Here is a 26,439-nt window from a genome sequence, read left to right on the forward strand (position 1 = left end):
GATAAGGATTTTTTGTTTGTTTTTGATGGCTTTTGTTGTTCTACAGAACATAACCTGGGCCCCAATCTATACTCACATGACTTTCAATAACTAAGATATTTATATAGTGTCTTTTATAAGCTAAATTTGTAAGATAAATCTCACATGAATTAATGATCTACCTTGACTTAAATGTGTGGACAGACAAGAACTTCTGTAAATTTCTACGGACATTTTATGTGATATATACAATCCATTCCAGTAAAAAACCGCTTAACTGACACTGTCTTCGGGTCAACAGAATGAGAAATTGATTGAAAAGAAATGCTTCCCTACTTATTAACGCTGTGTTAGATGGTGCCCTATTGAGGATGGACACAGGTCTGGAATCCCAGTGTGGATCTAGGAGACTGCGCTGGCTGGGCAGTGCCCCTGGAGGAAGGGCTTCTCACATGGCTCACAGCCTGGCTGGCTGCCTGGGGTCTCAGGGTAGGCTGCTGGTTGGAATGTAGGAGAGCATATGACAGCCAGTCCCCTCCCAGCCATGTGGACTGAGGGACTATGCTAATTGGCAAGGTCTCTGCTTGGTTAGGTAGGCCAGGTTAACAGTATCAGGTTCTTTATGAGTTGGCAGCACTATGGGGCTGCTCTGGGCAGTTTCTTATTAACTACACCTCCAGGCAGCAGGTTAGACAAGAAAAATACCTCCTTCATGCACATCGAACCCCCACTATCTCCTCACTGCTCCAGTATACTCACAGGCTAGCCTGGGAAATGTAGCTGGAGACTCCCATGAGCACTGTGGCCTCCAGGCCCAAGGGTGGGAGCAGGGCGCCTGTTTCCTCCTACCTAGTCAGAACTTCCCAAGGTTCTGGGCCAGGTGAGTTTAGAGGTAGACAAAGTTTTTCATGAGAAATGTTTTGACTTTTGAGTTTCTTCTTCCTCCTGCAATAAGCCCCCTAAAAGTTTTTGTTCTAATTTTGGCTTAAGAAAAGAAAAAAGAATGTTTGGGTACAGCGTAAAACTTTTCTCATATCCAGACTGGAAACTCCCCAGTTGCTCTGAAACTGGACAGGCTGTGAGTATTTATTTCTCTGTCAATAAACAGTGCATGCCGGGTCTAGACTTCAACTCAGCCAGGTAGAGCAGTGTGCCTAGGCCTATGTCAGGCTGTTGGGAGGGCTGAAAGGCCCGAGTTTAGGAGCAAACTTTCCTCTCCCCATTCTTCTTTGATCTTCTAATGGGGACCGCACCATGATCCCTTCATGGTATTTTAGTAGCATATGATATAAGCACAGGCGTGGCCTCTACACGGGCACTACGCTACAGACTAGAATACATAAGCAAGACAAGATGAAGCCAGCTGGGGCTGAGAGTGAAGCTGAAAACAGCACTGCCCGTATCCCTTGAAAATGTCAGGAGCAGGGAGGTACAGGCACCCTTCCCGGGGAGCAGGGAGGTACAGGCACCCTTCCCGGGGAGCAGGGAGGTACAGGCACCCTTCCCGGGGAGCAGGGAGGCACAGGCACCCTTCCCGGGGAGCAGGGAGGCACAGGCACCCTTCCCGGGGAGCAGGGAGGCACAGGCACCCTTCCCGGGGAGCAGGGAGGCACAGGCACCCTTCCCGGGGAGCAGGGAGGCACAGGCACCCTTCCCGGGGAGCAGGGAGGCACAGGCACCCTTCCTGGGGAGCAGGGAGGCACAGGCACCCTTCCTGGGGAGCCGCTCAGTAGCCTCTGTTGCAGCTGTATGCAGAGGACTTGCATGAAGTAAGCCATCATTTGAGGGACAGAAATACTTAATGACAAATTCTCTAAGGACATCCTCTGCACCCCTCCCAGGAGCACGTCCCTTGTCCCTGACTGGATGGAAGGGGGATATTGGGTGACTTCACTTAGATTAAGGTATTGTGACAGATTTGGTCCTGGCTTTGACTCTGGCATGTCACTTCTTTGGGGCTTGAAGTCCTGAGAGAATGACCATATTCCTTCATTTTTTTGCCTTCTGGTGTTCAGTCTGGAAACCTAACTCCAAATGGTACTTAATTCCTCAGGGAAAAAATATTTGTCAGACCCACAATTAACTTAATTGTTTATTTGTACAGAGGCTGTCTTGTTCAGTGCCAGGACATGAAGGAGGGTGGCTCCAGATTTGTGTTCATGTCCTGGCTCTTACTCATTGCACACCAGCCTAGCAGAGACAAAATGGAGAAGGGAGGGAAGAAAATGGAAGGGCAAGTTCTGCAGGGCTTATGTGTCCACTGTAGGCTGCCTTCTTGGCAAGCATTTCTGACTGGACCAAAGGTAAGACTTTGGGTGTGGAGTCACCTTGATAGTTATGGGGATCACTAGTTTGTAGGAGATGCCCCCCAAACCTAGACTGTGGAAGAGAATCTTGAGTTTCTGAGGACACTCGTGTTCCTGTCTGTGTGAACATCTGCTGGATGTATATGCAGGTGCTAATTCATGGTATTGGTGGGGTGGCCAAGCAAGGGCAGATAAAGGGGTGGAACAAATTTGAGCAATTGTAGAAGTCCTACTAGTCTCAATGGGTATGACTTTTAAACGTGTGTGTGTGCACACGTACGCGCGTAGGTGCATGTATGTGCATGGGCATCACTTTAATGTTACTTCTTAGTAACTATTTGCTTTTTTAAAGACAGGGTCCATCAGTTTCCTGGAGCTCACCAAATAGGCTAGATAGGCTGTCCAGTTCACCCCTGGGATAGGCCTGTCTCTGACTCCCCAACACTAGGATTGTAAGCCTGTGCCACCATGTTCTGGCTTTTGAAAATATGAATTCTAGGGAACAAACTCAAAATATCAAAACATAACAAGCATTTTACTGACTGAGCCATCTCCCCAGCCCTGGAGACAGTTTTAGTCATCACTGCTAGACAAGAGTTTGTACTGGCATGTAATAGATTGAGGCCAAGAATACTGCTAAACACACAGGACAGCCCTCTCTCTCCCTAATGAAGAGTCATCAACTCAAAATATCACTGATGCAAGTCCTAAGCCCCTGGGCTGGTGCATGTGGAAAAGTTACTTGCAGTTTTCCCTGTGGGATGTTCTGCTGCACTTGATGCTACTGCTCCATTGCTGGAGAAGCTTGGTGTCAGCTCCTGCCCTGTTCACCACTCTCCTTAGTAGTTTGATGCCTTCTCTGCTTTCATGTTGTTGCTTGCTTCTCAACAAACCTTGTAGGTATTAACTGAGTCCTTGAAGGCCAAAGTGGCTTCTGATCTCACTTGGGAAATATCCACAAGCAATAAAGAGACCCAATAAGGGCAAGTGCTCAGGGCACTCAGGCCCTGCGCTCAGGGCAAAAGCTGCAGCAGCTTCCAGTTTGTGGAGTGCTCAGCATCTGACTAAAGCATCCTTCTCTCTTCCTAGCCTCCACCTTCTGCTCAGAAGAGGCAGCTGCCTTTCTTGGTCTTGTTAGCCTTGCCCTCACCTATTGCTGCTCTTCCCTCTCCTCACCAAAAGGGGGTAGCAGAGAGGAGTAGACTATTCTCACACATACTAACCACCTATAAGCCATTGCCTTCCCTGACCCTAGCAGGCTGATCCCCAGATAGCTCCCTATTCCACCTAACTCACCTTCACTCAGTACATGGCATGCTTACATGGAAATCCTGTTTGACTCCCTTGAGACCCTCTAATATGACACACCTATTGTGTGTCACTCAACTCTGCGAGTGAGGCTATCACTGAGGCAGGGGTTATACTGTCTCCTAGCCTAGTACCTTTCTCAGAGTCTGTTTATTTTACTGTTGTCATTGACAGGGCCACTTGGCGCCTGTCTAGTCTGTGCTGACTCCCTTGGGGTGCTCAACTTGTGACATTCTTACCTTGTACCTCTTATCTTTGTAGAGTGTACTGAGGGTCAGAGATGTTTGGTAGCTAGGCCAAGGTAAAGCTGTGCTGTGGTGAATTTGGAACTCAGCTCAGCATCCCAGGCTTACACTTCTGGGATGTCTCGAGCTTCTTTTAAAATGTGTAAAGTATCCATTTTCCTTGAGCACAGCACACTTGTTATGGACCTATTTAAGTAGTTTTAGTTGTATTCATTCACCTGCTGTGCAAACACATAGCTTTACCAGGTACCAGGCACTATTAGAATATAGGAAAGCAGGCAATCAAGTGCAGAGCCTGCCCTGAAGAGGAGACAGGCAGGCGGCTGTGCACACATGCTGCTTTAAGACACTGAGTTGAGGCAGAGCAGGAAAAGACCTCTACTCAGTGTGATGGGAGGCAGGGACTTGGTCAGAAAGGGCTTTTGGCGGAAGTAGCCTGTGAGCTGAGTCTAGAATGGGTACAAAGGGGAAAGAAGCCACCCAGGTGAAGGGTGGCTTCAGCAGATGACATCAGTGGTCATATGGAATGTAAGGCACACAGTGAGGCTAAGCACAATCACATTCCGGTAACCCCACACTTGGGAAGCTGAGACAGAAGGATTGCTACAAGCCTTAGCTTGGTGTAGCAGGTGATACCCATTTCAGCTGTATGGGGGGGGGGGGCAGGCTTGCCAAGGATAGTGATCCATTCTTTTTTTTTCTTCAATTTGTTCCCTTCCCTTTGATGATCGTACTTACAGCCAAGAATACAAGAGGCAAGTGTCCCCCTAGGAATGCAAAGTTCACGGTTAAATCTGACTGGTTCTACCCTGTTCTCTGCTTCTTTCTTTGCCTCTCCATTGCTCCTTCCCTCCCTTCTTGCTCCCCTCCTCCCCTTCTCTCCTTCCCTCCCTCTGTAAAGCAGGAAGGTAGAGATACACAGTTAAAGGCCAAGTAAAATAGTAGTTTCTCAGTTGAGAGGGAGCAAGCAGACAGAGGGTGTTTGTTCTGCATTTTGGAGAACTGATGAAACAATCTTTCATTTTAGAATTTTCTTAAAATAGGAATGTTTTTAAATTTTCGAGTACCCCAAATTGGACAAACAAGGTGTTGCCTGGGGACAGCTCTACTAAGTGAACAATGACCACATCAGAACACGTCTTGGGTGAAGTATACAGATCCTACGCTCAGAACAGTTGCACTGTTGGTGTCAAATGCATGTTTCTAAGCACTCAAACCCTATCGTCCCTTAGACAAGCAAACAACCTGCTATCTATTTCTAGCTATTGGTTGGGGATGGGGGTGTGTGTCACTTACAAGCAACACAAAACAATCAGAACATGAAGGTGAGGTTCTGCAGGGTGGCTTCAAGCAGAGGCTGTTTTGATTGAAGTCTCAGGTCCCCTACCCAAGCCCCTGCTTGGGGTTCTGAACTAGTATTTCTCTGATTGTCATCCAGACTGCCCCGCCAATGTCTGTAGATTCCATATGTAAGCAACAATCATGTTGGCTGCTTCCTGTGGGAAGGAACTTGCCTTGACATTAGCCAGGAAGTCCATTTAGCCGCTTTCTACTCACTTATCCAGGGACTCTGCACTAATGAAAGCCTCCATCTAACAGAAAGCCAGTGTTCAGTGGACATTTGGTTTCAACTTGCTTGTGTTTGAACATTTATATTTATAATAGTGCTAATCTCCAAGGGACTCAAATCACATTAAGAGCTTTATCTGGGGCTGCCAAGGAAATTAGCATGTATCCTCATGACTAGGAATATGAGAAATTGGGGTGGACTGACAGAAATTTACTAAGTGCCAACTTTCATTCAATTATCTTTTCCATGAGAATTTGTTTGGAAACTCACCAATCAGGTCAGGCCATTAGCATTCCCCATACATACAGGTACCCCCAGCCCTCCACACAGCTCCCCCTCTGAATGGCCTGGCCCTTCTTCAGACCCTTACAGCTGTGCCTATGGAACACTTGTGTGGCAAGTTGCTCTTCCTTATGTTGCCCTCCTGACTTCACATGTGCTAGTCTCTCACCAGAGGGGGAATGGTTAGTTCCCCCGTGTCCACCCTGGAGATCAGTTTGTGTAAGCCATGCCCATCAGATGAGTGTTACCCAGTGGAGACTGGATGGTGTGGGAAGGTGGAGGCGAAAGTAACTTAGGGCCACATATTCCCCATCAATGTGGGGATGGGAGTTTTTTGGGGGAAATCTAGACAGTTTAATTTGACTAATCTATGTGGCTAATTTAAAGAACATGCACAAGCATGGGGAAAAGCCTTCTTGACAATTCAAGGGATGGAAGAGCAGCAGGGACTGCCCCCCAGTTGCGTTGCAGCAGAGGAAACCAAGATGACCAAAGAAGTAATTTATGGCAACTGCAGTGAATGCTCACTGCAGTCAGGATGGTTAGTGAACTTGGAGTGTTGCCTGCCAAACTGAAAAGGCTGGAGAGCTGCCCCCCATCACCACCTGGAGAACTCTTCTGAAGCACCACATTTTGAGTTTCAACCTTTCCCAGAAGCACTTTTAAAAATGTACTAAGCTTCAGAGCACCCCCACCTTTAAATTACATTTACTTATTTGTGTGTGTTGGGATGGGGTTGTTGCTCATGTGCCACAGTGGAGGTCACAGCTTGTGAGAGCTGATTCTCTCCTTCCACCTTGTGAGCCTCAGGGACCAAACTCAGGTCTCAGGAGTCACAAGACCCATGCTTGCTGACCCAGATTCGATCTCTTTTAAGAATTTTTCTTTAAATCTATTTCTTTAGCCTAACACAGAGTGTGGGTAAGTAAGCTCACTGGAAGGCTAGGCAGGAGTCTGCTTCTAGAATTCATGGTGGACTTGGGGGGGGGGGGGTGGGGCAAAGAGAAGGCGTGAAGGCCTACCTAGTGGTGGTTCCATGGGTTAGAGAGGAACTTAGCTCCAGAAATGAGTGATGGGAACAAAGAGCAATGCTAAGAGGAAGGAATGCAAACTAAGAGAAACAAAGAACAAAACAACAAAGATCACCACACTGCCTGATGGGCAGAAAAGTGAGTTTTCTCCTGCTTTGGGCCTTACTGCGTACATAGTATTCCTTTTATTGCCTCCCTCTTTTAAGTTTCCCCCTTTCATCCTCTACAAAAAGTGCTGATAAATGAGAGCACAGGGCTTTCTGAGAGGCTGTGCTTGATGTGGTCCCATCAGCAGCAAAGATCGGAGCTCAGATCTCCATTTCTTCCCCTTCCAGGCTGACCCAAGCAAATGGAGCCGACTGTGTCTGCACATGGGACACCTCTCTCCCGAAAGCTGAAATCCTGTCAAGGGAACCCTTTCCACAGAGAGCATTCAGTTAGGCCTTGGGATGCATTCCAAAGAAGAACCAGATAAAAGGTTGGAAGTCAGGCGCTCCAGTCCCTTTTCCCTTCCTCCTTAATGTCCACCCACCATGTCCTGATCATAACTGATTTTTCCATGCCTGAAAGGAAGATTGGAGATCCCAGCAAGAAAAGGCCTTTAAGAGAAGGCTGAGTTAATAATATGCTGTTGTTTGGATGCTCATTGTTATCCTGTAACTGATTCCACTTCCTTTTCACAGGGGTTGAGGGGCAGATGGCTCACTACTGAGCCAGAAGAACGAGGCAGGCAGAAACAAATGTCAGTTCTGCGATGTCACTTAACATTTAAAATAGAAGTGGGTTTCCCTTTCTTCACAATTTAAACTTACCCAACAGAGATTTTATAAGCAATACCTCTGTATTCAAGGTACCTACAATACCCTGGCTCCAGACATTTATCTGGGAGTTATGTGTAGGGAGGCCACATGACGGAGTAACTTACAGAACAGAGAGATCATGTTCAAGACTCTGAGTTCAGTTCTGGGCCCCCTGTTCACACGTATCTTTGTCTGTAAAATGGACAGAAGCACAGTGATGGCTTATTTCTGAGTTGTTAGGAAGGTCACGCCATTGATAGATCACATGGCATGTGTCTGTTTCTATTTATAATAAACACCTCTATAACCACATGAAGGAGATGATTATTGGCTTACCTTGAGTGTCTGTTCACTTTTTATTTAATGCACTCTGGAGTACTGTGTTCTAGACAACAGGTCTGAGGGCTGGGGCTCTGCTACCACTTAGTAGGACAGCATTTCATCATCATGACAAATGCCAGTTTGGCACAGTAAAACCAGCAGGTCAGATATGGTGTGCACATCTTAAATTCTACCATTGGGGACACAAAGTCTGGCAGATCTTTGTGAGTTTAAGACCATTCTGGTTTACATAGTGAGTTCCAAGCCAGTCAGGGCTACATAGTAAAACCATGTCTAAAAAATAAAAATAAAAATTTAGGATGAAAGTCCAGGAGCCAGAAAGATAAAGGAACAAGCTAATTTCTAAATATTAAGTCTTTTCTTATACTATCTTTTCATTTATGTGGTACTGCTAATTTTTAAAAGTAGATTTTCCTCTGGGCATTTCACACTAAAAATGATACAGTTTCTTGTCCTTTGTAATTGTATTTCTCTTTATTTTCTTTTATTATGACTTCCATATCATAGACACTTTTTTCCTGGAATGTTAAAAGTACACATCATCCACCTAAGAGGAAGAAAATAAAAATGTCTTCATAAAAATGGAAAGGGGGTCTGTAGATCATCCTCTTTTTGGTTCCAAACTAGGGGAGCCTGACTTTCTTGCTCTGCATCCTAGCCAAGGTTGATGTAATGGATCCCAGACAGTTTTGAGTTATCTGAAATGAAACAAAAGGCAGTTCAACAATCTTTTGCAACCTGAAAAAGCAAATTGTTCCCTGTCTGATAACCCAAAGACAACAGATGGATTCTTCTCTGCGGTGTCTAAGTTGGGGCAGGGAACACATGGGGGGCTCATCAAGAAAACTGTGCATGCTCTATTTCAGCAGGACACAGTGTTCTAGTGGACTTAAGAACTACCTTCCTGGAGAGGCCAGAAAAGGACCCTGTGAGGATCTTGACACTATCTAGTTCTGCTGTGTGAGGAGCAGGATGTGGATGGCATCTGGCTGATGGGGTGACTTGCCACCAAAAGTTACCCGCAGTGACTTACAGTCCTGATGGGAAGAACTCATCAAGGGAAGGCTCCTGTAGCTTTTTCACTAGCTCATCTCAGTGTTGTTAAAACACGGCTTTTGTTCCGTTTGAACTTGGGTCCTACATAGCTATTGAGTGGGTTCTTATGCGGAGATAGGTAGGTGGGACTCTGACAACCCTGCTGGGGATTCTAATGTCCAGTCCCTTGATGCTACATTCCCTTAGAATTAATCAGAGTCTTTATAGAAGCTGAGGAAGCAGTGGTCTCCAGTCAGACCAATGGCTTGTCATTATGTGGAGCACAGGATAGCTTGGGACATCAGGCTGGCATATACAGTCATGTACCTGGGATAGTTTAAAGAACTGCACACCAGGAGTACAGCACAGTGGAGAGCTGTGTCTTTGAAGAGGGGTATGGTGGCTCAAACCTGTAATTTTAGTATGCAGGAGGCTGAGGCAGGAGGACTGCTGCCAGGGATACATAGGTAAACCCTGTCTAAAAAAACGAATTGATTAATCAAAAGTTGAAAGAGAACTCTCTTCTTGCTGATATTAAAACTTTGGATTTTTGGATTTCTTGCTTCCCCAACCAAATGCACTATAGACACAATAGTAGTGAAATTATATATTTTTAACATTTAGAATAACTTTTAGGAAAATAATTACCTTTTCCAAATAGCATGCCAAGTTAATGAAACATACTTGGTTAAACCTATCATCATCGACCATAGACTTATGCCCCAAGGGTGTGTGTGTGTGTGTGTGTGTGTGTGTGTGTGTGTGTGTGTGTGTGTGTGTTTGAAACTACCATTTGGAACTGTTCATCTCTCTCTCTCTCTCTCTGTCTCTCTCTCTCTCTCTGTCTCTCTCTGTCTCTCTCTCATATCCATTTCCCAGGTATTTTGGGAGGTTAGGATTACTTCCAAAGACATTTAAATGATGCTGCAGGTTCAAATGGAAATGAAAAGCATATAAAATTATAAGACTCACAATTTCAAGAATGTAGCAGGAATGAAAACGCACCCAGAAAACATGGCATTTGGCCCCTTTTGTTACTCTCCTTTATCCAACACAAGTCCCCTTAGTTGTCCTATGATTACAATACCAATATTTAGCTCTGTGAGGGCTGAAGGGGTTATAGAATAAGCTCTGGTGGACTGATCACAGGCCCAGCATCATGTCAGACTCCCATTGTCAGATGGTACCCATGGTGCCTAGCAGGACATGTGTTACATGGCACCATTTTCTGGGCTGTCAGGAGTGGGGGCATCAGGCACAGGCCAAGTTCTATGTTAGTTCCCACTGCCAGGACCCTCCTATTTGGAAGAGGGATGGAGTCCCAGGAGTGCAGGACTCAGCATTTCTTGGGTCTAAAGAGATCTTATTCATTCCAACTAGCCAGTGTTTTATTCTCTTTTTTTGAGCTGAGGATCAAATCCCCAACCCCAGTGTTTTATTCTTTAAATGAGTGAGGGGGTGGAGAATTGCTACCTGCTAAAGTCAGAAAAGATCCAAACAGAAAACAGATGGGAAAAAAAAAATCAAACTGGAGAAACAAACTTTTGCTGATAAAACAAGGCAAGGAAGGAATGGAAAAACAAGACCCAGCCAGAGGAGGAGACTAGGAAGGGACTGAGTGGGGAGAGACAGGGTTAAAAGACAGAACAGTATTGCAGGGCTATATCTGCAGAAGGGAGGCTGCTGCTAAGCTACAGGCCAATGACCAGGAGTGTGTCAGGACTGTGGCTGTCTAGGCAGCCCTCCACATGCCTCCCTTGGACCTTACAGTGTGGAAATTGTCACTATTCACTCACACTGTGGACTCAGTTCCGTTTCATTCTGCAGAACAGCTAAACAGATCCCCAGAAAGGGATAAAATCCAGTTGTCGCTGCAGAGGCTCCTGGGCCAGTTGCTTTAATATTCTAAACAAGTCTCAGGTGGGATTGGCTTTTGTAACCTGGAAATTTTATTCTCCATCACATCCCAGAATTCCCTGTGAAGCAGCCCTGTGGTGGTGGTGGTGGGGGACTTTCCCTAAATTAATGGAAAGAATTTCTGCTTTGGGGTTGGAGTCTCTGTCACACAGCATAAATACTCTGGAGGTGGAAAGGTTACCTGTGGTACCAGCCAACAGGGCCAGACCACAGACTCAGAGGAGTCCAAAGTGCACCACGCACGTGCCCATGAGATCTAGTTCTGCAGCATGCAAGGAAGCCTTGTGACTGGTGATTTCCCGTGGCCACAGGGTCCTTTTTCTGACAAGGCAACCTCAAGGACTGACTCACCCCTGCCTGCAGGCACCAGCTGGCTTTGGGACCTGCCCCAGGGTAATCCCAAACCCCAAATTAATCCCATACCCGGAACATCCTCAGCTTTCTCCCTGTGAATTGTTTTTCTTCAGTACTGGGGATTGAACCCAGAGCCTTGTGCATGCTAGGTGAAGCTAGCACTAAGCGGTTTGCCCATTTCTCTTTGAAATCCTTCATGTCCTTAACCTCCTCTGCGCCCCTTCCCAGTTCACCTTAAAAACCCCTCAATATGTTCACTCTGTCTTATTTTGTCAGCCTCAGGCACCCCTCTAGTTTTGTGGCTTCCTTTGTTATGTGTCTCCTCAAGGACTGGTTTTTATACATAATTTTTGTCTCCAACAGGAGAAGCAAAGTGTAGCTGAAGAAGCACATGTGTATAGGCTTTTATGGCTTTAAATTCAAATCTCACTGTAACTTGGGCCAAGTTGAGGGGCCTTTCTGATGTTCGTCTCTTGTCTCGTTTTGTTTATGAAAGCGACCCTATGGAGCCTGGCACAGTTAGTTCTCACTCTGCAGCTCAGATTTAGTGTCTGGCCAGAAGTAGACTCGGGATAAATGCTTTGATGAGTGGTCTCACTCCCTTTGGGTCGCTTGACTCAGATTCCAAAGATAGATCAAAGGGAGTGGAAAAGCCTCCATGCAACAGGGATTTATGAAGTTCGTACCCATTTTGCTATGAAAATTATGTTGCACATGGATCCCAAATTAGCCAGGATGCTCCTTGGTAAAAATAGCAATTTGCTAGATCTAGTGTCCCCACTAAAGAGAGCCTTTACCTATCCAAGCTTGAACTTCTTCTGCACTTTGAAAGAGGCTCTCTGGAGCTGGCATTGGGCAGCACTTGATTTGTTTGAGGAGTGTAGTGTTGTTGTACGGCTCATTGTCACATAGAGCCGTGGGTCACCGGCGTCCCTGAGGCACTAACAGTGCTGGGAAAAAGGCACCTAGTAAACACTGCTTCATTGCCTCCGCCTTCGCACTCCCACATCACCAGCTTGGTGCATTGGGTTACCGGAAAGTCACAAGTAGAGGCCCGGCATTGCCCTCTGACAGGCCAGTCCGGCTCAAGAACTGTCAGACACACCCTCTACCTCAGGAATCACCAGTGCACATAGGCCCAGAGACATGACTCAAGTCTCATTTTTAGTCTAATCAGCAAATACATGCAGCCCTTTTGTAGGCTAGCAGGCTTGATGCTACAAGCTACAAATGACAGTCAGAGACAGTTACCTTGGAAGTTAAGTACCCAAGGGCACTTCTCACTCAAAGTACCCATTACCAAGAACATTGGTAGGCTTTGAACAGTAGGTGAACTTGTGTGGTTTCTTGGCTTTGCTCATGTCCACAGCAGACTCACTTCACTGTAGGACAGTGGCCTTATGTCAAGTCAGCCAGCTGTCAACGTGCCCTGGTGGTTCTGCCGATGGAAGAGATTTCAGCAAACCCCTCCCCCCACACACACACCCTCCATTCCTCCATCCCTCTCTCTCCCTCTCCATCCATATATGGCCATCTAGTTCTGGCACCAGACACACACTGACTGAGATCCTCTCAGTAAGCAACTATTTAGACAAGTGACCATGCCAGCATATCTCATCCCTGTGTTAATGAGGTTGAATCCAGAATGCTAGCCTTGACCCTGCTCAGCATTCACATGCTCCATTACTAACAGCTGTTGCCAGCAACAGAGACTGCATTTTCCTTGAGACAGAGCGGGTAGTCCTTTCTGGGCTCAGGAAGACCATCTGAGGAAGGAAGAGGCTTGTCAGGCAGGGAGCCAGCCAATGTGCCTTGAGATGCATCTGGTTTTATTCACACTGAGTCTTTCCAGGTGAAGTGAGCTAAATCATAAACTACAAAATGAAAGCAGATTGCCCTAAGCACACCCACGTGGAACAACACACTGAGTTACCACCGTGTATCAGGCCCTGCTAGGGACAGAGAACATGTAATCGCTCTTCTTTTACTGATGGCTGGATTGATGGTATGGATAGCAGCCCTCTCCTATGGGTTGCTCCAAGGACCGCCTTGGTCATTTTGACTGTCTCAGAAAGAATGGTTCCCTAATGGTGCCTGGGCTGCAGAGTAGGGAGCTAGGAACAGGTTGAGACTTGTTATGTGTCAGAGGTGCTTTGGTGGTAGGATATTAGTAGGCTGTGAGCTTTCAGTGGAGAGTGGGATTTATTTGTCCCAGACCAAACAATAGAAAGGACCCACCCTGTGGAGCCCAAAGCTGATCTTCGACAGATGCACGAGTTTGCCATAGGGCATCCAGGCAAGCACTCTTGAGCCAGTGTGTCATGGAACTTCCAGGAAAGGTGGAAGTCTTAGAAGGTCCATGTCAGGCCACGCATGGCTGGAAGCTGCCAGTGCCCAGGAGATGGCACCCATGAGAATATCTTCTCCTTTGTGATCCTTACTTCAACCTATCCACCTCCAGGGTCAAACTCATTTTCAGCAAATCCCCATTAGGAGACGCAGGTCCTATGTACCCTCCTCCCATCATCCTCACTCAACACGTGCTGATTTCAACAAGTGAAAAATCAAGCATTTGGCTCCCAGCTCTGGTCTTCCTCCCTGTTTAATCGATGAAGAGCCCCCTCTCTTCTCCACCCCCCACAGCAGTGGTGTACTGATGACAGCGATTAGTCCAAGCTGCAGAACTTAATAAGCATGTGCTTTCAGTTCCCATTTTTGGCATATTTTCATGAATTAACTCTTGCAGTGACATGCTGGACCATGCCACATGTTCACAGACCACTTGGCAGGCACAGTGGGGCACTGTGTGTGTGGCCCAAGTAATGACCTACAGGGTGAGTGTGCTCAGCTGCCATTGGTCCTGTAGAGCATCGGTGCTTATGTTCACACTCATATTCGAGTGGGCACGGGGGCAGGCAGAGTGATGACAAGAGGCAAGGAGGTGAGTGAGCACGCAGTAGCCACAGATCCCAAGAAAGCCAGTGGAGGGTCTATCGAAATGCTAAACTGCATGTGAGACACAAAGAAGTGCGTGATCTGGCTCCCTGGACAAATAGAGCTTTACACTTTTCTCCCAATCTGGGGCACACTGGCTTCTCGGGACTAACTAAAATTGGCATGAAGGCCAGGCACAATATTGAATGCCTCCAGTCACAGCTTCTGGGGTGCAGAGGTGGGAGAATCACTCAAACCTGACTTGACACAACCTAGGCAACAAAATAATAATATGCAAGATGCTGTGTAGAAACAGCGGGTATGGGGAGGCTGGGGAAGGGCTTCTGGGACAAATAACTGGCTTATGCTAATAAAGGCAGAGAGTGGAGACACAGAGAAACACCAGAGACAGGACACCTTCTCCAATGCTGGAAAGCAGAGGCCCAGCAGAGGGGCCCAAGCCCAGGGAGTTCTGAGGCCTTGCGTGGGTCTGAGTACAGTTGAGATGGCCCACTCTGAGAGGGATCCAGAGGTTGCCATCTGCAACAGTTACACTAATGTGTATTCTGGCATGCACAGGCACATCCAGCCATATCCCCACAGATGCACAAGAAACAGAGAACAAGACCATGTCAGCGCATGCCCAGATAGTACAGCAGTTCGCAGCGGAAGGAATGGAAGGCTTGCACGGATGTAAGCCTCTCTCCTCATAGCACAGGATGCTCAGCTGGCCCGAGTCCTCACCCAGAAAAAGTCTTCTGGACCATCCTGTCACTGTTTAAAGGATAACAATAGGGGAGAAATTCATAACAAAGGAGTCTCCCCAGACCACACACCCCTGTTGAAAGCAGAATCATACTTCTGTTCAGTTCCATAGGATGTAAAATTGTTAACACTCCCCTTCATGGATTATAAGAAATATAGCTATTTTTACTTATAGTTCACACATACCATGAAATACCACATATTATGATCAATTTATCATTTTTTAAATATTCAAAAAGGGTTCATGGAAATCACTATTATCTAATTCCAGAACTTTTTTTTTTATTGATCCAAAAGGGTTTCTGTACCCACTGACAGTTACTCCATAATCTCCCCTCTCCCCAGCTCCTGCAACCATTTATCTGACTTCTGTCTCTAAAACTTACCTATTTGGGACATTTCCTGTAAGTGGGATTGTACTGTATTTGAATTTTTATGCCAGATTTTTCTTGATTACTTTTGGTTCAAGGTTCACCCAGCCTATAGTACACATTGGTGCCTCATCCCTTTATGGATGAAGAATACTCCATTGTGTGGGCATACCACAGTTCATCTGTTTATCAGTAGCAGATAGTTGGATTATTTCTACTCTTTGGCTGTTGCAAATAGTGCTGATGTGAATATCCCTGCACTAGTTTTTATGAGCATATGTTTTCAATTGTGTTGATTATACACCAGGAGTAAAACAGTTAGTCCATGCTGTAATTCTTTGTAGCCTTTCAAAGAACCATCCAACTGTTTTCTACCATGGCTGCACCTTTTACACCCATTGCCACCATGGAAGGCTCCAGTATGCTGCTCCCTTACCAACACAGTTATTGTCATTAAAAAATCACAGCCATCTTAGTAGGTCTGAAGTGCCAGCTCAGTATAGTTTCAATTGAATTTCCCTGGTAACTAATAATCTTAAGTGTATTTTCATGTACTTATAGGTCACATCAGGATAATGTGGCAAAATGTTCATTCAAATTCTTTGTTTTTAAGTTTGGCTAGCTATCTTTTTGTACTAATTGTACTAATGTTTTTGCACAACATACTTTCCTAAACAATACAATATCATAAATTGGTATTCTCTCCCCCCCCCCCAAATAACATGTCATAAATCCAAAGCCAAAAATGATTGAGCAGCAGGAAGGGCTCTGGCCAAAGGGAGGAAACGGAATTCGGAAAGCAAAGTGGGGAAACTCTTCTAAGGCCAGAGCCCTAGTAGGCAGGTTGCTGAGGCCAGTGGTATGAGGCCCCCAAGAAAAACTGCTCTGGGTTAAATGTAAAAACAACCCCCACAAACTCATCTGTTTGCACACATGGTCCTGGGCTGGTGGTGCTGTTTGGGGAGGTTGGGGAGATGGGGCTTATCAGAGTTGTGTTCCTGGGGGTGGAACCAGCCCCACTCCCCACCCTAGTCTCTTCCTTCCTGGTCGGTCAGGATGCTATCTAGTAGCTTCCCATTTCTCCATGCCTTCCCCATCATGATGGACAGCACAAACCATGAGTCCAAATAAATCCTTCCTCTCCTACAGCCAGGTAATTTAGCACACTAACAAGAAAAGTAGCTGACACCATTATCTCTTGTTGAGGCTCTGCAGGCAAACTGTGAAAGAGTGTGTTCTCTCCCAGCCAGGGTGCTGCAGGATCGGTATGCCTACCTTCACAAAATGTGTTCAGTCAACAGAGAAAACTCGTTCCCATTAAAGCTACTGTGTGCTTTTAGAATAATACCAAGAAGTTGTAGGATGGAGACAGGACCACAGAATCATGTCTGGTGACGAACTGAACAAGCAAGCTGAAGATGAGGTGCCAGGACTGGTACTGACCGAGCCTCCAGTCTCTTTTGTTATGGACCGGTGAATGGAAGGGCACAACTGTTCACCTACACCCATTCCCATGTATGTCTTTTGAATTATGGGACTGTTCACAAACTCCCAGTGCAGGAGGGGCCTGAGCCGCAGGAGGCTAGGCAGCCCTCCTTCTGGGATTTGCACAGCTGGTGTGCATCACAAGCTGGTATCCCTGCTCCTTTTCTGTTCACATCTCTCACCTAGGAGGGTCAGGTGCTGAATGGGCCAGAGAACCCTCCAAGTTCCTACCTGGGGCTTTGGCCATCTCTGGGTGTGGGTCTCCTGTAGCAGCTGGATATGGCTGAGTATCCTTTGACCAGCCTTCTAGCTACAGAATCTCTAGAGCATTTGCAAACATACCTTTGTAAATGACTTTCAGACTGTTCTGCTCAAGAAACGAAGCCGTCTTCAGGTTTCTCATCTTGTACCCTCTTTAGCTCCTGAGACCCACCACCTCATTTGCATCCTAGCTAAATTTTCATAACAAAATATACCCCAAACTTCCCTGGCCCAACCCATTACAGTTGGGCAAGTTTTATTTTTGTTGTACTGGGGCTTCTTATCTCCTGCCATTTGCCCAGCAGGTTTCTCGTTACAACCAAATGATGCTTAGGTTAGGTTTCATTGCATGTATGTCTTTGGTCTGTGTTTCAAAGAGTCCTACCCTCTGGGCCCAGAGTCTTTCTAACGTTGAGGTCAGGCGGCCGTGTGGCCTTCAGCTTGATGCTCATGGGCTGTTTTCCCCTTTCCTTTTCACTCAAACCTGAAATCAGGCGCAGGGAACAGATACCAGCATGGCCTTTGCTGCAGAGGGGACCCTCAGGGCCCATTCAGCACAACACCGCTGCAGAGGAAATCCTGCCCAGCCAAACGATAAGGGGAAATGGAGTCACTTCCTCACACGCTGCTTCACTCAGGTAGAAACAGCCCACACTTCCTTCCAAGTCTGGTGTCAAGACAACCATGGCTTCCTTGTCCTCAGAGAGCTGCTGGGCTCTGCTGAGGGCTTGTCTTCTCTCCCCCTTTGCCTTCTCTCTCTGGCATCCTCTTGGCCCAACAGCTTAATATCAGCGAGTAGATGATGTTGGCAGTGAGTCCTGTCCCCTTCAAAGCGTCTTTACATCTGCCTGAATGTGCAGAAATGGCCCTTGACCTTGTCCCTCTCCATTGTGTCTGGTCACAGACATGAACACAGCCAGCTTCAATATCCTGGATTGTTGGCATTTACTTCTAGAGAGCATTTTGTAAGTGTGTCTTTCCAGCATTGATACAACACTGCAGGTCTCTCCAACAGAGGGTGAGCGGTCAGATGCTGCCCAGGACACCTCCCTCACGGGGTTTCCCAGTGAGTGATGCCGAAAGTGCCTGGCACTCAAGCAGTGCAGTTGCTGACCAGCAAGGCCCCACAGAAGTGCTGGGCTGAGTCCGTGGGAATGGATTGAGCATCAGGGCCCGTGGGAAGAAACTGCAGGCTGCTGCAAAGGACATTGAGTTTCTATAAGTTGGTCTTTCATTTGGTCTTCAAATGTTCCTTCTCTTAAAAATGTCCATTAGAGCCAGGCGGTGGTGGCACACACCTTTAATCCCAGCACACAGGAGACAGAGGAAGGCGGATCTCTGTGGGTTCAAAGCCAGCCGGGGCTACAGAGTGAGTTTCAGGACAGGTGCCAAAGCTACCAAGAGAAACCCTGTCTCGGGAAAAAAAAAAGTCCATTAGATTATGTTTGAAAATTCTGCTATATAACAAATGAAATAAATCAGCTTCTTCCACTTCCATGTGTAATTGTCAAATGGCTAGTAAGTGACAGACCCCTGCTCCAGGGAGCCAGAGAGAACTAAAATATGGACCTGCATGGAAACAGATGCTATCCATGCCATAGGTGGTAAGGGAATTATTTAGCTTAGGGCTGAGGAAAACTGCCTGTAGAAAACAGTATTTCAGGTCTGTGAACGAGCAAGAGTTCATTGAAAAGCAGAAGAACTGGAGAAGAACCTCCAGCCCAGGCTGCATGAAACCTGTGTTCTGCTCTAGAGCCCACTTCACCATGTACACCATGGAGGCCTGTGGTACCGGCCCCTGTGTGGGCACAGCTCCAAGCTACTGCTGGGATTTCCCAGACCACTGTCCCACAGAGGCTCGCAGCTTTCCATCAGGGTTAGTCTCCAAGGACAGGGCCTTTCTTGTGGCTTGTCCTTTTCTCTTCTTCTCCTCCGCTCCTCAGCCTCAGCGTCTGTGGTCAGCTCCCAAGTAGACAGCACAGCAGACTTGGTACAGGGAATGATACTGGCCATCACACAGGGCAGGTTTATTGTAATTCCTACAGGACCTGATAGAATGCACCAGGACGCTTAAAGAGATGACTCAGTTGGCAAAGTGCCTGATGCACACATGAGGGTCTAAATTTAGTCACTGGCACCAATGTAAAACCTAGGATGATATCAGGCACCTGTAATCCCAGCACCAGGGAAGCAGAGACTAGAGGGTTCCTTGAGCTCACCAGCCGTGCAGTTGAGCCAAATTGTTGGGCTCTAGGTTCAGAATCTAAAAAAAAAAAAAAAAAAAAAAAAAAAAAGACAGAAAGCATCTGAAGAAGACACCCAATGTTAACTTCTGGTTTTCACCTGTGTGTATACCTGAATGCATACATGCACACCCCATATGAACATACACATACAACACACACAAGAAAGCAGCTGGAATATGAATCTGGCAGTTTGAATGAGAATAGGAATGAATATAATAACTTCAGATACAATCACAAGGGTAGTATTTAATATGGGGACAGAAAAGGAGATTGGCAGAGAGAGATAGTGATCCAGGCAGAAGCCAGGGGCACCATACACATATCTGGACCGTCAGAGGAGGAGGTGCCCATGAAGGAAAGTCTCCAGAAAGCAAGATGAACCCCAAAGAGTGTGGAGCATAGATGATTTGCAGTGACCAAAGGTGCGTGTGCAATGCTGCTCAACAAGCACGCTGCAGATAACCACGCAGCAGGTGGACTGCCGTGAGGTGGTCAGAGGCATAGGAGAGGAAGAAATAAGACTACAGTGAAGTGAAGGTGGGAACTGGACCAGTGAAAGGGGTTGGCAGCGTGTCTGGAGGGAGAAAGAGAGATCATGCATCAGCACAGACATTGTGAGAAAAGTCAATGTTTACATGCCAGGGAGAAGAGGCCGAAGAAAGGGTCAGGTTGGAATGATGCTGGAGTGGGGACAGTTGGTGGAGGAAGGTTCCAGAAGCCATAGTAGATGTAGAAGCTCAAGGGTGGAGATTAGTACACCCAAACAAGCTCTTGTGGTAGTTTGTGCTCACTGGTCCCAATTTACCCAGAAAGGGGTGTCATTAGCTGCTGGAAGGAAAGCAGCTCACATAGGAAGAGCGGTGGCTGCTGGGGCAGTCATGGGAAAGGCAGATCTGATGAAGGGTGGGTTGCCAAGTGACTGGGGAACAATGAGTCAAGGGTTCTATTGTGGTGTATTTTGGAAATACCTGGATGCTCAGCTGAGGCACAGTGTGGAATGGAGTAGAACCTCGGGTGGGAGGGCAGCACACATGTACATGAACATGTGTATGTATGCATGCACGCACACGAGTTGTTGGGATATACTAGTATGTTTCAAGGTATGTTTCCATTTTGTGGACCCATATATGGATGTGTGGTCTTATTTAATTTCTTCAGTAATTTGGGAGTCCTTCTGTCAAACGCAGCATGTGGGTTTGGTTAATTTCTCAAGATAAACAACCATAAGCGTAATCCTTAAGGAAAAGGTAGCACTTTCAAGTCTTTGAGAAGCACTTTCAGATCCCAGGCTCTCTTCATTCACCTTTGCCTGGGGTCACAGCCTGGACAAGGCTTTTTGGAAAGCCCAGCCCCAGCCAGCCCAGCCACACCCTTTTTGGCTCTCGATATTATTTAAATATTGTACATTTTTGCCAACTAGCTCAGTTTGAGTTTTCCAAGCTTATTTTCTCTGAGCCTAAATGATGTTTCTTAGAAGATTCTGAGTGCAGGAAGGGAAGTTTGGAGGGTGAGATGCCTTCAGAGGGATGTATGAGAGAGACTGAGAATCCAGAGACAGGCTGAGCACTACCCTGGTGCAGTGTGGAGCAATGCGAACGCTGTTCTGTCTGTCCCTACTCTGGGTTGGGTACTTTGCCCTGGGTGAATGCAGACTAAGGCCAGCTATGGCCTCTGAGTTTGAAATTTGCACAAAACCAGACTGGGGCTTTTCCCCGTCTGAGGTGGGGGCCAGCGGAAAGACCTTCCTGGGGTCTGTGAGCATCCCTGATTCCTGCAGCCTTGACATGAGCCACTGGACATGTAGACAGGATTTAGCCAGAATTATATTCAAAGGTCTGGGTTTTTTTCCTACTTTTTTAAAAAAAGTAAATATTTATTTTAAATTATGTGTATTTGGGAGTAAGGATGTGCACATGAATACAGGTCTCCCCCCACCCCCACTCTCCACCCCACCCCCTACCCCCTACCCCCCCCAGAGGCCATAAGCATTGATCCCCTGGAGCTGGATTTGCAGACAGCTGTGAGTTGCCCAATCTGAGTGTTGGGAACCTCTGCAAGAACAGCATAGGGTCTTAACCCCTTTGGTTTTTTAATACATAAAATGGGCAAATATGTAGTTTTAAAATGGCTTTCAAACTTAAGCAAATAATAACAGGCTGTTTAAATAGACTTCAGAAATCTCCATAATCAGGATGTTCGAAAAAGCAAGAGTCTCTAAAAATGTCTCTTTAGAGGTTAGGTCCTGGACCCATGGGGTCCCCTTGCATGTTGGAATTACAGAGGACAGGGCTCAGGGGCCATGTGCAATCTCCAGGGATTAAATGATTCACCACCACCCTGTCCTACAATCTGATGGACTAATCTATATGGGACGAGGGGACATTGCTATTGCCATTTCCATCTCAAGAGCTAAAGGTGGTTCCTTAGGGAGCAGTATGGCAGCTTCCATGAAGAAGCAAGTAGGTGTACCCACAGGAGGGCACAGGCAGGTGGAGCTCGTGCAGAGCTATCAAAGGCCAACATGGAGGGCAGACAACAGGACCCATTGTTATTACTGGGTTTGTTACCTTCTGGACCACACTGACAAATGAATTGAAGAAACGTGTTACTCTTCACAGCCACCAATTGTACAGATATGGGTAAGGTAAGTAAGGTTCAGAGTTGGACATTTGCTTAAGGCCACAAGCTAATAGATTTTTAGAGCTGGAGAGTCACCCAGATCCTTCTGCACATTTGGAGGCCTTCCTAGACCTTGGGGCTTCAAAACCTGCCCCCCGCTCTTTAGGCCAGGAGGGACGAATTTAGCTTACCTCACTCTCAGAAGTCTGGTTTTTTTTTTTTGTTGTTGTTGTTTTGTTTTTTAACAAAGTACTTGGGAAATGGTCCTTGGAATGCTATCTGAAGATGTTGGTGAGGAGGGTTGGAGGCATGAAGGGCTTACCCAGCTCCAGGAAGAAAGGGGTCCAGGGGAGGCATTGCTTCAGTCCCCTAGCACTGTGCCCCAGGCATCCTGGGAAGAAACTACCCTCCCTACCTCCAGAGCTGTCTCTGCTTCTGCCACTTTCCCAGGATGACTGTATGACCAGGAAGGTCACATGACCAATAGTTTGATTTGTTTTAGATTTTGCCACAGAAAACTGAAGGAATTCAAGGAGCAGCCTACCCCTCTCAATGGAAAGGTGAATTAAAAAAACAGCCCAGGAAAGATGCCCTGAAGAATTAGGATAGAATCTTTGGCTAGGCCTTTAGGGTTCACATACACGTGGCTATGAACCGCAGCTGTCCTTCCTTCTCCACCTGTCAGATGGTCCCTCCTTGTGCACAGGGAAGGTGGCTTCTTCATGAATTGTCACAGTAGAACCTGAACTGTGACTGAGAGAACTGTGCACATATTTCATTAGTGCCCTTTGCTGTTTTCTTTTTTTTTTTTTTTCTGAAACTCAAATTTAGACACACTCAACAATGGTTATATAAAGGAAATCATTTGCTCCCCCTCCTGGCAAAAATTAGTCTGGCCACTGCAGAGATGCTCAGCATTTGCTTGGGGGCTAGCAACTCAGTCCATTGCTAATGTGGCCAATATCATCACTGTTTGTCTGGGCTGTTTGTTCTTCTGTGGCCCTTGGTCTGAGTGTCCTGTAAACTGGAACTTCTCAGCATCAGTGCCATTGGTATTTGGTTATGAGTCCTTCTTCTGAGTAGAGGTTGTCTATGCCTTACAGGATGTTGACATTGCTGACATCGGCCCACTACATGCCAATAGCTCCTATGCCTCAAATAATGAGGACCAAATATTTTCAGACATCACCAACTGTTCCCTGGGGAACAAGGTAGTCCTTCATATGAACCACTACCCTAAATCATAGCCAGCTTTGCAAACAGTGCGATTGGTCAGAAGGCAACTATAAAGTAGCAAGGACAGTTCAGTACAAATCCTCATGATTATTGGTAACAACTTTGGTGTATTGTCAATAGAGTTCTAGGAACTTATTATTTTTAAAATGAATAGATAAGTACCTCATGTACGAAGGTATATCATAATATTGCTTATACTTCCTAAAGTTGGAAACACTATAAAATTTGTTTATAAAGTATGATGCAGGAAACCACGTACTTATGAAAATATCTATGTAAATATATACTTAGCAATGTGAGCAGGTCCCTCATCCTGCCGTTAGCCTCCCCTTTCTACTTCAGGATCCTCAGAGGTGGTTATAGTAGAAGGACTAGATTGATAAGCATGTAGATAAGTTGGTCAGATTCAAAACCATGTGAGGGCTGAGGAAATGCTCAGCAGGTCAGTACTTGTGCACCAGTGTGAAGAACTGCTTTTACCCCAGTATTGTATGGAAAGCTAGATGTCACACAGCCAGAATCCCATGTCAGGGAGGGCAGAGTGAAGGGCACTGGCTTGGATCTGGGTTCAGATCCTGCCTCTGCCATTGACTACACACATTCCTTAACTTCTGCAAGGCTTCTGCTACCACTTACTCATAGGGTTTTACAAAGCAAATTCCTCGAAATGAGCCAGGTTGACTACTCATCCAAACTGCAGCCTGCAATCTTGCAGTTATGCCAAGCCCTTCTCACTCCCTCACAGCTGTCCCATGACAGACAGCCCCTGTTACAACAGGCAGACAAGATTTTCATCTTATGAACAGGAAGAAGTAAAATGATTTAGTAAGATTGGTACGAAGAATAAACAAAATAACGCATGTTAGGCGTCTAGAGCAATGCCTAGGATACAGTAAAAACACAGTAAAAATCGTGTGGGAGACATTGCCTGTACTATGCTTTATCATTTTTATGAATGGCTATGATAGCAAAAAAATTGCAAAACTGCCAATTTTTCCAATGTCTTTACTGACTTCCTTATCCTGAACGCTTTCTTATTCATTGCCCTCTATGGTAGTTACTTGGGATGAGCCCTGTTTCACAAGAACTTCGTAGACTACAAGCTTCTAGTCTGCTTTATATATTACAAACTGCCGGCGGCTGCTTCTCAGAGCCCCTGGCATGTAAACAGGCTGCCAGGAAACACCTCTGGACCAAGGCAGCTGCTTTCCAAGCCATCACCACCTCGAAAGGAGGTTTGCATTCCCGCCTGACTTCAGAGGTTGCCTGGCATGCTGGGGGCACACGTGTTGTCGCCCTGTTGGTGGGGAGGCCTTCTGAGCTCTGTTGATGGCTAATGTTCTTTCTTCTTTCCCTCACTGCAGGACGCCTTTGTGGAACTGTACGGCCCCAGCATGCGGCCTCTGTTTGATTTCTCCTGGCTATCTCTGAAGACCCTGCTCAGCCTGGCCCTGGTGGGGGCCTGCATCACTCTGGGTGCCTACCTGGGCCACAAGTGAGGTCTGCAGACCTGCCCAAAACAAATATGCAAAAGGTTCACTAAAGCAGTAGAAACAATATGCATTATCAACGATGTACCATGAAACAAAGTTGTGATCTTTTTTTTTAAAAGCTGAATACACACACACACACACACACACACACACACACACACACATTCAGGCAAACGGTCGAATCAGCTATTTACTGCCAAAGGGAAATATCATTTATTTTTTACATTATTTAGAAAAAAAAGATTTATTTATTTAAGACAGTTCCATTGAAACTCCAGGCTTTGGAACCCTACCAGGAATTGCCAAGCACCAATTTGTTGGCTCCACCTGCTGGCCTGTGCCTCTGGACAACAATCTGTTTTCCATATTGACCAGACTGGCCCACCATCTAAAGAACAAATGGCCCAGGACCCTACTGCTGGGGAAGCCTGTAGTATGGCTGCTGGAAGATGGGGAGAAGACTCCATGTGATCTGTATAAACTGACCATGGGGTCTAGGATCTTGTAGGGGCCAGATGCCTAAAAGGAAGTCTGGTCTTCCTTGGGTGGAGAGGGACTTTGTATATGACTCACATGGTACATGCCCAGCCAGAGGACAAAGGCTGGGGACTTCAGATGGACTTGGTACCCATTGAGATGTCCCCCACTGAAAGTGATGGGAAAATGCCCTTAAACTATAGGAAATTATTTTTTTAAGCTACCAATTGTGCCGAGAAGCATTTTAACAGTTTATACAATATCATCCAGTACCTTAATCCCTGATTGTAGATATTCATATATTTTGGATACAACCACCCCTCTCCAATACTCACTCTGAGTAGGAAACAGAAGCTTCTAGATTCGAGGAAGTGGACGTGTGGTGACTTCTTCAGCATCAGGAAGAATGGGGTCACCAAGAACGTCAGGCGGCCACAAGTGCCTGCTTTTAGGAGAGCAACATCTGCAGAGTCTACCCTGTGGCCCAGTGAGGCCTCGGCCTGGCTGAGCCTTGGCCCTTAACAGCCTCTGCACAGGGGTTGGAACAGAGCCGTCGGTCTCTGAGTGTCTGGAAGCTGACAGAGCTCAAGATTGCACAGTAAGAAAGAGCAATCATGAGACTCACTTCCTGGGACATGCTTCATCCGGAGTGAGAGCTCCAGGACTCTTCCTAAGACATTTGCCTCTGTAGAGAGGAGAAGGCTCGGTGCCTGTCCCGCAAGAGGGCGCGGTGAGGGCAGGGACATCACCACACCAGAAAAGAAGCCTGTGCCCTTCAGGCAGCCACAAGTACTTATTAGCAGTGGTCTGCCATGTTTAAGGAAAGGCTTTACATTACTTTGGGGAGAGTCATAAATCCTACAGGAAGCACTGAAGCGAGATCGAGGGTTCAATGACCTGTGTCTATGGAATTACATGGAAAACATTATCTTGTCATTGTCGTTTGGTCTTATTTGGAAATCTGACAGAGGAAGAGGGGGAAAAAGGGTTTCAGGTATGTATGGAATGTAGAAGTTATCTGTACATCCTGAGGCAAAAAAAAAAAAAAAAAAGGCGGAAATTGTAGAATAACAAAAGAAGTGAAATCTCCAGCTAGTGAAGGAAACATTGTTTCTCTCAAGTTTAGAATGCGTGTGGAGACATTATAGAGTAACCTTGTGGCATTATCAGACTCTGTATCATTCATTTGTATGAACTTTGGAATGTATTTCATTCAGTGTTTATTGCTGCGGTTGATATTTCAAAAGCTGCTTTCAAAAAGAATACATGCATCTCAGCATTGTTTAAATTGTATTTAGTTATGACCTCTAGAATTTTTGTTAGCAAGACAAAAAAGATAATTTTTCCATTTGCGATATTTGTCTCTTGATTCTTCAAAAGCAT

General features: G+C 46.2%; 1 protein-coding gene across 1 annotated transcript in view; it reads left to right on the forward strand.

Moving 5' to 3' along the window:
• Positions 1 to 26,108, forward strand: part of Bcl2 (BCL2 apoptosis regulator) — a 163,193-nt gene extending 137,085 nt beyond the window's left edge. Inside the window, exon 2 of the mRNA XM_036202407.1 lies at positions 24,451 to 26,108. Within this exon, the coding sequence (XP_036058300.1) occupies positions 24,451 to 24,585 (135 nt within the window). The 3' untranslated portion in view covers positions 24,586 to 26,108. The remainder of the gene's footprint in view (positions 1 to 24,450) is intronic.
• Positions 26,109 to 26,439: the final 331 nt, after the last annotated feature.

Source organism: Onychomys torridus, chromosome 11 (genome assembly GCF_903995425.1).
Source record: "Onychomys torridus chromosome 11, mOncTor1.1, whole genome shotgun sequence".
Classification (NCBI taxonomy): domain Eukaryota; kingdom Metazoa; phylum Chordata; class Mammalia; order Rodentia; family Cricetidae; genus Onychomys; species Onychomys torridus.